At 44.0% G+C, this 14,889-nt stretch overlaps 2 protein-coding genes across 4 annotated transcripts in view; one reads left to right on the top strand and one right to left on the bottom strand.

Moving 5' to 3' along the window:
• Positions 1-3,072, top strand: part of ANKDD1B (ankyrin repeat and death domain containing 1B) — a gene marked incomplete at both ends in the record, with an annotated part of 49,135 nt that extends 46,063 nt beyond the window's left edge. Inside the window, 3 exons of the mRNA XM_080924821.1 lie at positions 75-276; positions 1,181-1,312; positions 3,011-3,072. Of these exons, the coding sequence (XP_080780947.1) occupies positions 75-276; positions 1,181-1,312; positions 3,011-3,072 (396 nt within the window). The remainder of the gene's footprint in view (positions 1-74; positions 277-1,180; positions 1,313-3,010) is intronic.
• Positions 3,073-5,717: 2,645 nt separating this feature from the next.
• Positions 5,718-14,889, bottom strand: part of POC5 (POC5 centriolar protein) — a 30,371-nt gene continuing 21,199 nt past the window's right edge. For all 3 annotated transcript variants that reach the window (XM_080924761.1, XM_080924763.1, XM_080924762.1), the window contains 2 exons: positions 8,981-9,157; positions 5,718-6,353 (listed from right to left, as the gene is read on the bottom strand). In XM_080924761.1, coding sequence (XP_080780887.1) covers positions 6,210-6,353; positions 8,981-9,157 — 321 coding nt within the window. In that variant the 3' untranslated portion in view covers positions 5,718-6,209. The remainder of the gene's footprint in view (positions 6,354-8,980; positions 9,158-14,889) is intronic.

The following is a 14,889-nucleotide window of genomic DNA, read 5'->3' as shown; positions in this document are numbered from 1 at the left end:
GATGAGATGGGACGTCTCAACTAAACCTCCTGGTAAGTCATGGCTTCCATTCCCACCGCTATTTTTCAACTTAGGATCACCATGAGAGCATCCAGGACTCGGCAGTAAGCTCTTCAGTGACTTTCAAGCAGGACCATAGTCTGGAGACCAGGCACATCCGCATGCTCCTCTGGAACCTGGCCTACCGGCAGCTGAAAAAGAAGGACTGGCAGAGGCTGGCCCGCTTCTGGAGCTTTACAGAGGACCAGATCAGAGCCATCGAGGAACAGTGGTCAGGTGAGTGGGGCCAGATCACACGGACAGGAAGAAGCCAGTCAAAGTTAGGAGTAGCGGTCCTTCCTCAAAAGCAAGTGCCCGGTGCCCACAATAGGCAGAGGCCAGAGATCATTCCAATAAGGGGAGTTAGCATGGCTTATTCTGCAAAAGTGGCTGGGAATTTGGCCGAGAGCTAGACTCCTGAGAATCTGCTTGTAATGGTTGACTAATTTGCTGCCCCCCCCCCCGCCCCAAAGAAAAGAAGGCTTCACAATTGAGTGGGAACCAAAGATACAAAGATACAATCCCTAGCTTACCTCTGGAATGTCAGTCTAGCTTTTCACCAAAATCTGCAGACTGTTCTGGGATGAAAGGCCTTGCCTGCCCCCAGAAAAGCTTAGTACTGAAGGTTTCTGCCCAGAAAGACTCCCCCTACCATGTTGGGGGTGGGGAGAGTTCTGAGAGGACATCATTTGCAAACCATCACATATAATCTCACTAGCATGGCATTAATGACATGCTTGATGCTCAGTGACTTACAAAACAGCAGGGAACTTGCCACACTGTAGACTGTTATTCAAAGTGATTTGACTCAAAATCTGAATTTTCACAAGATGCCCAGGGAAAACATGACCTGCTAGAGAACACTGTATCTTGTGGGGGACTGTCTGTCACCTCTAGGCAGGCATCAAAGCCATTCAGTACTTCATAATCCCCCATTCCTAACCTGAGTGCCTAGATGTTTCCTAGAACAAGAGAAGCAGGTCGGGTTGCCTTGTGTCCAAATGGTGGCCATTACAGCACAACCTCAGTGAGGAATCATAGGCCTTCCTCCCATCACTGGGCTTTTGACCTGACAGATCTGGGAGGACAGATGGACACCAGACCGTAATGCATTACCCTGGTCCTTTTATCCCCGACACAGGTAAGGACAGCTTCCATGAGCATGCATACAGGGCTCTGCTCATCTGGCTGCATGGGGCTCTGATGACACAGCCTGACCCTGCCAAGCAACTGCATGTAGAGCTGGTGCGTGCAGGATTCCCAGACCTAGCTGGTGAGTTTGCTACAGATCCACAGAAATCCCTTCTTCCTTCAATGGTGGGGTAAGGAGTTACCCCATAAATAGCAGCAGCCTGAATGGAGGTTGGTTGGCCAAAAAACATGGATCTGGGGAAGGGGCTTTTGTGCACCCCATAGCTTCTGCCCCGGTTAAGTCGATGCTCACTCATTTCGGCATCTGTCTTGGGTTGGGTTTCATTGCTGTGAGGAGACACCATGACCACTGCAACTCTTATAAGGAAAAATGTTTAATTGGGGCTGGCTCACAGTTTCGGAGGTTTAGTCCATTACCATCATGGTGGGAAGCTTGGCAGCATGCAGACCTAACCCTAACCCTAACCCAACCCTAACCCTAACCCTAACCCAACCCTAACCCTAACCCTAACCTAACCCTAACCCAACCCTAACCCTAACCCTAAAGTCAAAGGCAGCCAGGAGGAGACTATCCCACACTGGGTGGAGCTTGAGCACTCCCTCAAAGACCACCCCCACAGTGACACACCTACTCCAACAAGGCCACACCTCCTAATTGTGCCAGTCTCCATGGGGCAAGCATTCAAACACATGAGTCTATGGGGGGTAAACAAACCACCACAGCATCTGATGAGTGTGAGGGTATTTCCATGTGGCTGTGGACAGGCAGGTGGGATGTGAATGCTCTACATCTTCTACAACTCAGGACTCTTCTCAACAACTGAGCAAGAAAGAAATATCTTCCTACAAAAGCTGCCTGCTTCTATTAGCAAACTCCATCCCTTCTTGGCTGTGAAATGTTCTCTCCAGGTAGGGTACACAGGCGGATGCTTTGCCACCTGAGGCTATTACAAAACTCTCATGTGATGATGGTTACTGAAGAACAAAGTGGAGAGGCATCGGCCATTGTTTTCAGACACAGTTCCACTGAGAGCCAAGCACTTGCCTGAGTCATTCTGGCAGCTGGACCAGCGTTGGTGCAGGCAGAAATAGGACTGGCTGAATACTGCAGGACAGTAGGTTCTGCAATTTTAAACACAGTCTTTCCATTGAAAGTGTATCTAGGCAAACTGTAAGGGAAGGCTAAGGCAGTGTGAGAAAGCGGTCAGGGCTGTGCTGTGAGGCCAGGCTTGCCTTGGCTCCGGATCTGCCATCTTAGGTTCGACAGCCTCATTGCATCATTGTGTCCCCTTAAAGAAAATAACATGCACTTCTAAAGGCTGCTGTGGATAAGACACTGGTGACTGGAGCAGCAAAGCACATTTAAGGACACCAGCTGTTCATCTTCAATGTGTGCTGGCTAGCCTCTATGTCAGTTTGATACGGCGAGTCATCTGAGGGACTGCCAACTGAGAAAATGCTTCCATAAGATCTGGCTCTAGGCAAGCTTGTGAGGCATTTTCTTAACTAGTGATATGGGAGGGCCCAGCCCACTTGGGTGATACCACCCCAACACTGGTGGTCCTGAGATCTAGAAGAAAGCAGGAGGAGCAAGCCATAGGAGCAAGCCAGTAAGCAACACTCTTTCATGGTCTCTGCATCAGCTCCTGCCTCCAGATTCCTGCCCAGTGTGAGTTCCTGCCTTGGCCTTTCATCAGTGGACTGGGATTCAGGATATATAACTGAAAGAACCCTTTTCCTTTCCAAGTGGCTTTTAGTTATGGTGTTTCATAGCAATAGCAGCTCTAAGACATATAATACTATCCTGCTTTCTTTTCAGAAAAGATTCGACAGTTCAAAAGTAAAACGGACTCAAGCTCCAAGAAATGTGCAGTGTCCTAAGGAGAGGACCAGTTCCGTGGCTTCCCTCTCCTTCCGTGTTAATGTTGGCTCCTGATGGCCACAGCTATTCTGCAGCAGACCATTTCCAGCACAGACAGCGCCCCTCCAGGGATGGACATCAACACACCGCCTCCCCACTGCTCAAAGACACACAGATGCTTTGCCTTTCTCTTGAGGCAAACTGTGTGTGACTTCCCCATTTGTCACTTGGTGCACACATGGAACACCCTAGCTGGAAAGGGCTCTGTCCCTGCTTAAACACTGAAGTGACCATGGGATCATCATGGTAGGAGATGCTGCTCTGATATTCTGATTCTGGATTCTTAGATGTCAGCATGCCAGGATCACCAAAATGCTCATAATTAGCTTCTTCTCTGATAAACGGGATGTTTCCTCCAGGCACTACAGTGTGGATGAGGGAAACACCCGTGAGTGCCTGACCTCAAGCTGTGGTGTCATGAACTCTCATTGTGGTAGAGAAAGTGTGTTTGGAAATTCACTCACTGCTGGCAATCTAAGTGTAATCTATTATTCAGAAACAACAACAACAACAACAAACCCCAAAGAACCTGAAAACAAACCCAAAACCACCCCCCCCAAAAAAACAGACACATACCAGGGATTCTTAAATCCTTCATACTCTAAATGTAGGTAACTTTAATTCTTTGTTCTTTCTGGTACAGTCTATTTTGTTCAGAGCAAACCAGCATTACCTTTGTAATCTGAGAAAGTTTGGAACAGTACCAGTTTTCACTGTTGTAAGCCTGCCTGGGGTCCAACTCTGACTCCTGGTTTGGAAAAGCTGGTAAGAAAATCGCAATTCAGTTATTCTATCATGAACTTCCAGTTTTTCTTACCCTGATTGTAAATGGCCCACTTAATGCTAGGAATGTTTAAACAGGTGGTATATTCACAAGATTCCAGGATTTAAAGAGTATTAAACAAGAAGTGTTATCTCAGTTGCTCTTCATCAGCCCATTTCCACTGGTCATGGTAGCATTCTGACTCCAACATGACCTCTGTATGTAAAACAAACGCAAATGCATACTCTCTCTCTCTCTCTCTCTCTCTCTCTCTCTCTGTGTGTGTGTGTGTGTGTGTGTGTGTTTCATCATCAAACTTACTGCTATTTACCTCAGGCCAATGAGAATTATTTCATTATTTGGATGACGTGTGGCACTTTGAGTTAAAGGAGGCCTGCAATAGTCCCAGTTACATCAGCTTACATTAGTGTGTCCATAAGGCTTGGCTTGCATGCTGAAATCTAGGTCTAAGGACGTTCTGTTCTAAGATGGGATGGAATAATGTATCACAGGGCAGTCATGTGGGGGTATGGATTGATGCATTACTGTGTATTTTAAAGATTTAAATATGGGTGAGTGTTTTGCCTGCATGTATGTAAGTACACATGCATGCCTGGTGCCTGCAGAGTCCAGAAGAGGGTGTTTAGTTTTCTTTAAGTTACAGATGGTTTAAAGCTGCCAAGTGGGTGCTGGGACCTGAACTAGGGTCCTCTGCAGGAGCAAGCAGCATGTGCTTCATAGCTCTGAAGCTCCACAGAGTGGGGCTTTTATTCTGGATCACATGAGTGGTCTCCTGGGGGGGGGACCATTCTTCTTTTTGTAATTAAATATTATTTAATCATAGGGGCACTGTCTACATGTGCATCTACGTGCCAGAAGAGGGCATCAGATCACTTTACAGATGATAGCGTGCTATTATGTGGTTGCTGGGAATTGAACTCAGGACCTCTGGAAGAGCAGCCCCACTGTTCTTAGCCACTGAGCCATCTCTCCAGTCCACCTATTGCTCCTTCTGGCTTTCCTGAGTAGACAGGGCAGTTCTCGAGAGCATGCCTACAGGGAAGGTATGAGAGAAGCTGCTGATGCCTAGTGGTCACTTAAACTAAGTGAGCTGTTGCTACAGTAGTAGCTAGACCACTGCCTGATACACCTATAATTTAGAATAGCTGTAAGTACTCGTTATAAAATGGAGTCATGTTTCCCTATGTAACATTTAGTCTCTTCCTGAAGTATGAGGCAGCAAGAAAAATGACTTTTTATAATAAAATGAGAGCGCACAGAAGTAGAACACATTGAGGCGTCAGATGACCAGATCCATCCATGTGTGGAAGTAGAGGCCCAGATGGACAGTGTCACACAGGGAAGAGACATATAGTTTACTCTTATCACAGATGAGGACCTTGAAATTCATTTATCTAAATGTTTGGCTTAAAAACACAGCCGGCAGGAAAACCACGGAGCAGCTTTTTCTCCTGTGTCGGTTCTGCACAGATGGTTTCTTTGTTTCTTCCTCCCTCCCTCACTCCCTCCCTTTCTAGATAAAACTCCCTATCTAGATCAGCCTGGCCCCACAGGGATCCACTTACCTCTGCCTCCCCAGTGGTGGGATAAAAACCACGAAGCACCATGCCGGCCCAGCCACTAAGCTTACACACAGATGTGCCATCTTGAAGGGCCGCTCCTCTGCAGCACATGCGATGAGCAGAAAGAACGAGGCAGGCTCAGCTGCGGCAGTCGCCATCAGGTCAGAGAGGAATGGAAGCTGGCTCATCCCAGCAGGGACTGCCTTTCTGTTTTGGTGCTAATTAGAAACGTTCTGCCCTTTTAGCCTCATAAATATGTACAGATCTTGTCTGTTTCCTAGAGATGAAGACCAATACAGTGAAGGCAGGACAGTTCTGTGTAGAATTATCACTGTTACTCTTGGTCTTTATTTAAAAATTAAAATAGCTTCTATTAATTTTAGCAATGAAAGTTAAGCTCCCTTTCAAAGTTCTGCGTAAAATACTACGTAATTACAGTAACAGTGGAAATGATTTCCTTTTAGAAAGATTATATTCTTCCACAGTGCAATCATTGGCAGGCTGAACATGTTCAGAGCCATGTTTGTTTGTTTTGTTTTAATTAAAAGTTCTACTTAATTGTTTAAATAAAAATAACATTAAAATAATCTATATATACAGTTACAAAGGATGGGGAAGTCTCTTGTAATTCTGAAAAGATGAACATGATGTGTCCATGATGTTCTGACAGTACAGAAAAGTCAAAACCCCAAACTTGCTGCTCCCAGGAAAGTCCTTAGAGCAATGAAAGCCCTGAGTGTGTACGGTCCCTCTAGTCAACCACTTTTATCGACTGAATGCTGGAGAGAGACTGGGCGTGGGCTGGCCTGGCTCCGAGAGACCTAGAAGCTGGGATGCCACTTTCAGGATGGATGGTCCGGGGATACTTGGCAGCAGTTGCCTGAGGAATGGTTTGCTGTGAAGATAAGAGACTGCTTTAATAATCTAAGAGTCTATATGTAATAAAGTGTCATTCCAACACCTATAACCCAAACCAAAAGATATCTGACATCCTGTAGATACCAGCAATGCACTGGGTGGAGTTGCCATTCAAACAAACACGGAGAAGCCCTTCTCCCAAAGGAACCCACTGGTTCAACAACCACTCTTAAAAAACAAGGCCCTTTTTTTCAGAGCCTTGGGAATCATGGCTCTAAGAGGTCTGAGAGAAAAAGGTCTAAAGAGGCCAAGTACAGAAAGGAACTTTGTGATGTCTGGACGAAGGTCAGCTCCAAGCCATAAACCTTTTATTCTACCCAGCCTAGGTCTTGCTTCAAAGCATGGTAAAACTCTCAGGTTTCACTGGGAGCAGACTGGACACTTTATAATCACACAAGAGAAGCCTTCCCAGAAGACATGGGGCTCTCTTAATTTCTCTTTCCTTCAATGGGGTCTTGCTATGCTTTCCAAGATGAACTCGAACTCGTGATCCACTTGCCCAGATGTTGGGAATAAGGAACATGCCACTTTACATTTTCCTAAGCAAGGAAAGAACTGGATGTGGAGAACAGATCCAGACATCAGGAGAGTGTGAGCTGCACACCAGATCAAAGTTTCAGGGAATACTGAAACGTGAATGCTAAAGAACTAAACCCAGGCAGGGCAGACACGGCTTACACATATGCTCTGTGCAAATGTGCACTGTGCATATAAGTACATATAAGTACACGGTACCTATACACATGTGAGAAAGCTCTCGGCTTTGCTGTACCCACTGCAATGTCTTAGTAGCTGGCAGTGGGGTGTGTGTCAAGTTAAGCTCTTAGTCATGTACAGACAGATTTCTATTACAGGACATCACTTAGAGAACTATCTGCAAACTATTTCAAGTATCAGTTTCTTCGTTAGACGAAGTGATGGCTCAGCAGTTAAGAGGACCTGGGTTTGGTTCCCAGCACTAACACAGTGGCTCATAAGTATGATCTCTGTGGAAATCAGAAACTCACATAGTAATGCACAGATACATGTGAGGGCAAAATACCTATACACAAAAAACTTTTATTATTATTGGCATTTAGCCACTATATTTACCAAGTATCTCAAAGACTGCATAATTTTCTTTAAAAAATAAACTTCTTGAAAACAGGGTCCTCATATACAATTCTGTCTTAAAAGTGTCTAATGGAGAAATGGAAATGTAACCTCTTTTCTTAAGGGATCTTATATTGATGTTTCTCTGACTATAGACATCTGGAGAGCTATCACAAATGAGAGACTCTTGCAGCTGGTGTAAAATTTCAGTTGCCAAGCATCAAATATGACATGATTTATCAAAGCTGTTTTTCCTTGGGGATGGGTAAGAGGAGCTACATAATTAGCTTAGGCTTCCCATGGGTATTATGACCTACAAGATATGGCAGTGCACAAAATTAGCTGCAGAAGCAGTAAATACCCAGAAATATAAAGCAAATGGGCAAAGGCACCACAAACAGACCCACACTTTATTGGCGATAATAGTTTCTGCTAGTTTTACGTATTGCAGTCGAATCTGAGTTCAAGGCTAGCCTGGTCTACAGAGTGAGTTCTAGGACAGCCAGGGCTACACAGGGAAACCCTGTCTCAAAACTGAGCCCCCCAAACAAACCCAAAATAAAGCAGTACAGAGGACCAACTGTGTTAACAGAAGGAGTTTATGGATATCTGATTCACAGGGACCAAGTTCTAGGCAAGTAGTGCATCCATGCTGGAGAGCAGCAAGGAGCCTAGGAGGGGACAGTTAAAGAGCACGTCTTAGATTCTAGTTCCTCAAACTGTAGCTTAGAACACATATGATGGAGGCTCAACTGCACCCCGGACTGAACTAAGTCGATCAGGAAAGGATGAGTTGTTTGGAGAGTAAATTGATTCTAAGATAGATTCTGTTCCACCATAACAAACTAATAGAAAGCAAGCTGAATCTGGGAGGGAGTAGGAGAGTCAGATGTGGGGTGGGTAGAAAACATTGGAGGAATGATGTACTCATATTTTAATTCAACTAAAAATTTAAATAAGATTCTAGTTCCTTAAAGTTTTTCCTCTCCAAAATCCGAGAGCTGGAAAGATAGCTCAGCAGCAGTACTTACTGCTCTTCCAGAGGATTGAAGTTTGATTCCCAGCACCTATATGGTAGCTCACAACCGTTCAGGGGCTACATTACCCTCTCTGGATCGGGAATACACGTGGTGCTCAGACGTACTCGAAAGCAAAGACTCAAAGATCTAACGGTGAGATATGCTGGGAATGGCATTAAAAGAGGCGAGGAATAAAAGGGCAAGGGCACAGACAGACATTTTCTTATACACGTAAGGACCTGCTGCACGAACAGTTGGTTTCTAGGTAACCTGATTCTTTTTGCCATGGAATCATTAGTTTACTCTTTTAGCAGTCCACACACTGGATTACCTTTTCTAGTTGGTGATTTTTTATGCCATTTGGAAAAAACGTGTTTCTTAACAGGAGGCACTGTAAGTGTGTGTCATACAGAGCAGTAAATGACAGAACAATGACTGACCATGTTGGGTTGACAAGGGACGAACTCATGAAACAGACTTCTGACAGACTTACCACTGTGACTGGATGATGTTTCTCCACGATGACCGAGCTCATGGGAGGAGAAACTCCCATTATAGCCAAACTGCTGTTGACTCTAGCTTTGGAACCAAAATCACACCGGCCTGTGATCCGGGCTGTAATTGTCTTCCCGGCTTTCTGCTGGGCTGCAGTCACAACTCTTGGTGTGTACTACAAACAAAAACAATACCCAGTGGGTGGGAGAGCCAGTGCATGATTACATTACTCGGTTCTGTAGCTTTCAAAGTACACAAAGCTTAAAACCTAATGAGACAAAAAGACAAAACAAAAACCCAATATTCCCAAACTCCAAAATATTCCTTTATTCTGGGCATGCCAGTATTTAAAAAGTTCTTGAGATTTAAAACCTTTATTATGAAAGGACAGACTGCCAGGAAGTCCCCTTGTGTGTTCTCTTAGGTTTCCTGCAAGGATCAAGTCTTCCCAAAGGAAAGCCACACTGACACCAGTGTGTGGGTGCTGGCATGAGGCCTGTGCACGTGGCGGGGCCACTCTGTTGCATGCAATTCCTTACTACTGCCACAAAGTCACATAGTTACTCCATCAACGTCACTTCCTGCCCAAGTCCTCTTTTCCCACTCATCCTCCACAGCACCAATCACTGTCTGTGTGATGACTTTCATCCTGAAGTGTCATCATTACATAAATGTTTTTCTCTGCTTTTAAAATCTTTATTGATGTTTCATGAATACAGAAACCTAAAATTAGTTTTAAAGAGTGATTTCATACAACAGATTAGCCCCTCCCCCCCCATTTTCTACTACACTTAGTAAACTTTTTTTTTTTTTTGGAAAGGCATTTTTAATTTATTTTTGTAGAAATAGTGCAAAACTGGGATGTGATATAAAAAAGCAGCTTCAACTTTAAAGGTTTTATTGGTTATCACTGGACGCTACCGAAGAAAGCCTACACATGTATCAAGAGTGATGTATAATTTCCTTTTTTTCACTCTCAGTTAACAACATGAATGCTCACCACAGTGTATGGTGATGCTCTTAGACTTCACCTGCAGTTCTTTATTCATGTTTCATATTACATTATAACTTGTCAGCCCTTTAACTGTTGGCAAGAAATGGAAAGGGCAGTTGCTAGTAAAACAATATAATAGCTCCAAAAATCTTGCCAGAGTGGTATGAACCTGTGAGCCTAACACATGGCAGGCTAAGGCAGGATGACTACCATAAGTCTGAGGCAAAACTGAGAAACAGTAAGACTCTGTCTCCACATAGCAAGTGGTTTTTGTCTACCACAAACGAACTTACGACTTTGATTTCCATCTCGACAAACAAAAAATTTAATAGTTCCTGATGAATATTAACTTCATTTAAGGACTGTAGATACATTTTCCCTTCCCTTCTTCCTTGGGTTTTAATCTGTGTGTGTGTTTGTACATGCGCATGCAGAAACTAGAGAAGATGCTGGTGCCTCTCTTGCTCAGAAATGATGCCTTCAGACAGGGTCTTTCACTGAACTAGAAGCTCAGTTGATTAGGCGGGCTTCCGGGCCACCTATCTGAATCCCTGTGCACCCTTTCCCCGGATGCTGGGCTACAGTCACATGCAACCATGCCTAGCCTTTTTGAAAATAGGTGCTGGGATCTGAAGTTAGGTCTCAAGTACTTTTATGGGCTAAGCCATCTTCTCAGGCCCATGTCTTATTATTCAATGTCCACAGTCTTTAATCTTACCACACTCTTCTTTCGTGAAGGAGGAAACAACCTGCTATGGACAGCTGGAGTAATTATGTATGCTCTTCTAACATGTACTGACTTTGGTGTAACTAAAAATGCAGTATGAACTATTAATTTAAATGCATTTTTTTCCCTCAATGGCTCTTCCAAAAACATTAATTTATAATGTTCCTTTCCCCATGGTCTGGCCCGTCCAAGGTTCTCTATCTGCATTCAGCTGGAGATGATCAAACCTGTCTATTCAGTCAGGGAGAGGATAATGAAGAAGTCTTGGCTCTGGGGAAATTACATCAACTCAAAGAAAAACACATTTAAAAGGGTTGTGCAGTTCCTTAAAAAAATCTGGAAAGAATTCAGTTTAATTCCATAAAAACCTAAGCAAAGGCAAAAATGAAGCAATTAATTCTAGGAATTAAAAAACATGCTGGAAGGAAATGTCATTATATATACTTAAGGCTTAGCTATATTTACACAGGAATCTCAAGTACTGATTTAACGTGAAGTCGGAATAGCTATATGTAAACACTGACACACAGGAAGGATGGTGGAGACGGCAGAAGGCTAAGACTATGTCAAAAGGCCAAATCCTTCATCCACAGGTGAAGTCAGCAGATACTGTTTCAGATTAACAGACTTGCCAGCAATGACAGGAACACACTGTGCAGGGAAAGGTGTCGGGAGAAACAGCTAACAGCTTGAAGGGCTATTGCTGAAAATGTAGAGACTGCATTTTTAATAGAGACCTTTATGGATTTTATAAATTTTAAGATGTTTATAGGGCCACAAATATAGCTCAGTGGGTAAGTGTATATATACTGTTCTCCAAAGGAACTGGGTCTGAATTCCAGCAACCAACTCAGGTGATATACAAGCACCTGTAATTCCAGAGCCAAGGGGAATTAGGGGGTGTGTGTGTGGGAAGCTCCTATTACTGAATCCTTGCCAAGTACAGAAAACAGAGGTTACAGCCGAGCCTCCAACTTTATGGCTGCCCCATTACACCAGAAGGTGTTAAACACACTTGCTCTAGAGCAGCTCATCTCACTTGGAGACAGAGGGAATGCAAGAAAACCTAGAAAAGTTTGGAATGAGAAACACCAGAGTAGCCAGGAAATACAGATGAGCAGTTACTGTCAACCCATCTGGGAACTGCTTGAGGAAGTTTGATGAAAACAGGCCTTCTGCTAAAGACACTGAAGACTCCATCTGCAGTCCGTCAAGGACCTGCATGTTTGTAAGAGTTGTTTCCAATGTTTGTCACTTGCTAACTGTATTGTGGATACAGTAAACACAGGCTGGAGAGATGACCTGTAGACTTCTCCATCTTCCAGAGGGCCTGGGGTTTGTTCCCAGCACTATATCAAGTGGTTTACAAGCACTCCAGCCAGATCAGACATCCTTTTTTGGGCACCCCCAACACATATACCATATACATGTACAAAATAATACCATGTAACCCAAATAGCTTAAACGGGTGAAAAAAGAGCTGTCTCAAAACTGCGAGAGGATATTTTGGAAAGAATTCATATAAAAATTATTAGAAAGACCACTGCAGGGAGAAAACAAAACTAGAAGATAAAGTCGAACACTCTGCTAGTTACAAAAGCACATCAAGAAAGGCCTATAGTAGAAACGTGATTTCTTGATAACCAGTAACCACATCCAGCCTGGAGTCTGTTGAGAACTGACACTTTTGAGCATGTGGTCACTGGAACATGTGGTTCTTCTAGTGTCAGAGATGAGCAGCTGCTAATAAGTCCACACGGCCTCCACTGTAAGCCTCAGTTCCCTCTTTTATGAACAGGAAACAGTACCAACAACCTCATACCACTTACATTTTGCCTTCTGATGGAAGGAGGAGTTAGATGGAAAACTTTATAAACAGTCTGGAAACCCACCCAAGATCATGTCCCTCCAATTACATGCCAATTACACTGTACACCAGAGGAGTACAGTGCCACCTACTGTCCTGTCCTGTGACTTGAAACAGAATTTGTGTGATGGGACTATGTGCAGCAGAGACAGACTAAACTTACGCTTCTTTCTAAAACAAGGCATATCTGAGGTGAGTATTGAGTCACCAAGGAGAAACCATTCACTGGGCTTACAGAAGGGATCACCTGTGGGTTGTCTCTAGATTCTTTAGGCACCGAATTAGGCCTGTGTTGTATCTATCATGACTGTGACAGGACTTTTGGATTACTTTTTATTTTTCACTATACTAATGTTTTAGTCACATTCTGTCTTGAGTACTTTTTGTGGGTGAATCCAAGAAACACGTACGTGTGTATGTCACACACACGCTCATGTGCACACACACAACTCTTTTTCCCCTTTTATGAAAAATAATTTTTTTTCTCACATACCATATCCTAATTACATTTTGTTCTCCTACTTCTCCTCCCAGTTTCTCCTGACCCCCCTCCCATCTAGATCCAATCTCTTTCTGTCTCTCATTAGAAAACAAACCGGCTTCTAAGGGATAATAAAATACAGCAAGATTAAAAAAAACCACACATCAGAATTAAACCAACCGAACAAACAGAAGGAAAAGAGCCCAAGAGAAGGCACAAGAGTCAGAGACCCACTTGTTCTCAGGAACCAGCCTGCTCTACAGAGCTCGTTCCAGGACAGCCAGGGATAGACAGAGAAATCTGGCTTGAAAAACCAAACCAACCAAAACAAAATAAAAAACCCAAAACAAACAAAACAGAACCCCCCCCCAAGCTGAAAAAACCAAACCAACTCCCTAAACTGGAAGCCAGCACACACATGCTAAGGATCTGGTGCGGCCTGTGCAGGCACATGAGACTTGACTGTTCATACTGACTTTTTCTCTATGTTCTCCAAGTCCACTGGCGGTGCTGGGAGCTGAGGGCTTGGCTGGGCTTGGTCCTTAGGACACACACACACACACACACACACACACACACACACACACACACACACGAACAGGCTGAACACAAAGCCTGATGCCCACAGACACTACAACTGGAGTTAGGTGGGTGGAGTGTGTGTGCACAGATGAGAAGGCTGCCTACACAATATGATGCTTTTCACGTTTCGAAGCCTTCAGAATCATCTGTGGGCAACAGGGCAGCGAGCAAGCTCACTCACGTGCTCACCTGAACGCAGGGGCACATGTAAATGCAGACTCTGAGGTCTTCCTAGTTTAAGGAGATTCTAAAAAGTCTAGCTCTTCGTATGTTATCTGGATATGCATCCTGAATGGCAAGTCAGAAATTTAAATTAACTCTACTGTGTTTATTTAAATGAGATAATCTACATAGGACTTCACTTCAGAATATATAATCATGGAAAATAAACACAGCTGAACATATGTCAGGGTTGAATTTTAGTCTTATTTCTAAGTCAGAACTCCTCCACACATTGAGATTTCTATCACTGTACGCACATGTGCTATGCACTTTAACTTCAGGCAAGAGCAAACATTGCAAGTAGCAGATCTCAACATATCTTTCTCTAAAATTAGTAGCTCTAAAAGGAAGAAACTCAAGTGAGTTAGAAGACTAATCTAACCAGCTGTCTGGCCAACTCTTTGCTCTTGTCCCTTATGAAGGCGCTCCAGAGTGTGGTGCCTTGCTGTAGCCTGCCGGGTGGTGTAAGACAGACAAGACTGAATGCTACTGTCCGCAGTAACAGCACTAGGGAGGCTGGTGCAGAGAGTGGTTGCGAAGTTGAGGCCAGCCAGGGATGAATGAGTCTGTATGTCTGTCTCTGACCCCCGTGAGAAAGTGAGAAAAGGTGAGCACTGAAATCCCTCCTGTCATCTTTTCTGTCACGTCACTGGCTAGAATCATGGAGAAGAGGGAGACTTTGTGTGAGAGCAACACTGGGCAGGAAGACGCCGCACAGTGAGTCTGACAAGTCTGTGGATGGCTGCGGAACTCTGTCCCCTCTCAGTCACAGCCATGACGGGCTCTGTCAACAGCTTCATTAATTATGCCAAATACACAGTTTCACACATACTCTCTATCCCTGTTCAACCCTCCTCCCTTATGGAGAAAGACTTTTTTCAACTGTGGGTTAAAATGAACACCTAGCAGAGATGCAATTGCTAGTGGGTGCTAAGTCTGTTATTAACTCTTTCTCAAACAAAACCTAACCCCCCCCGGATAGTTTTACAAATATAAAATGAAAGTTTATTTTAAACTAACCTAAAAATACTTTT

The sequence above is a fragment of the Micromys minutus genome (assembly GCF_963924665.1).
Source record: "Micromys minutus genome assembly, chromosome: 11".
In the NCBI taxonomy this organism is placed as follows: Eukaryota; Metazoa; Chordata; class Mammalia; order Rodentia; family Muridae; genus Micromys; species Micromys minutus.
This window is presented reverse-complemented; position numbering and strand designations above follow the sequence as displayed.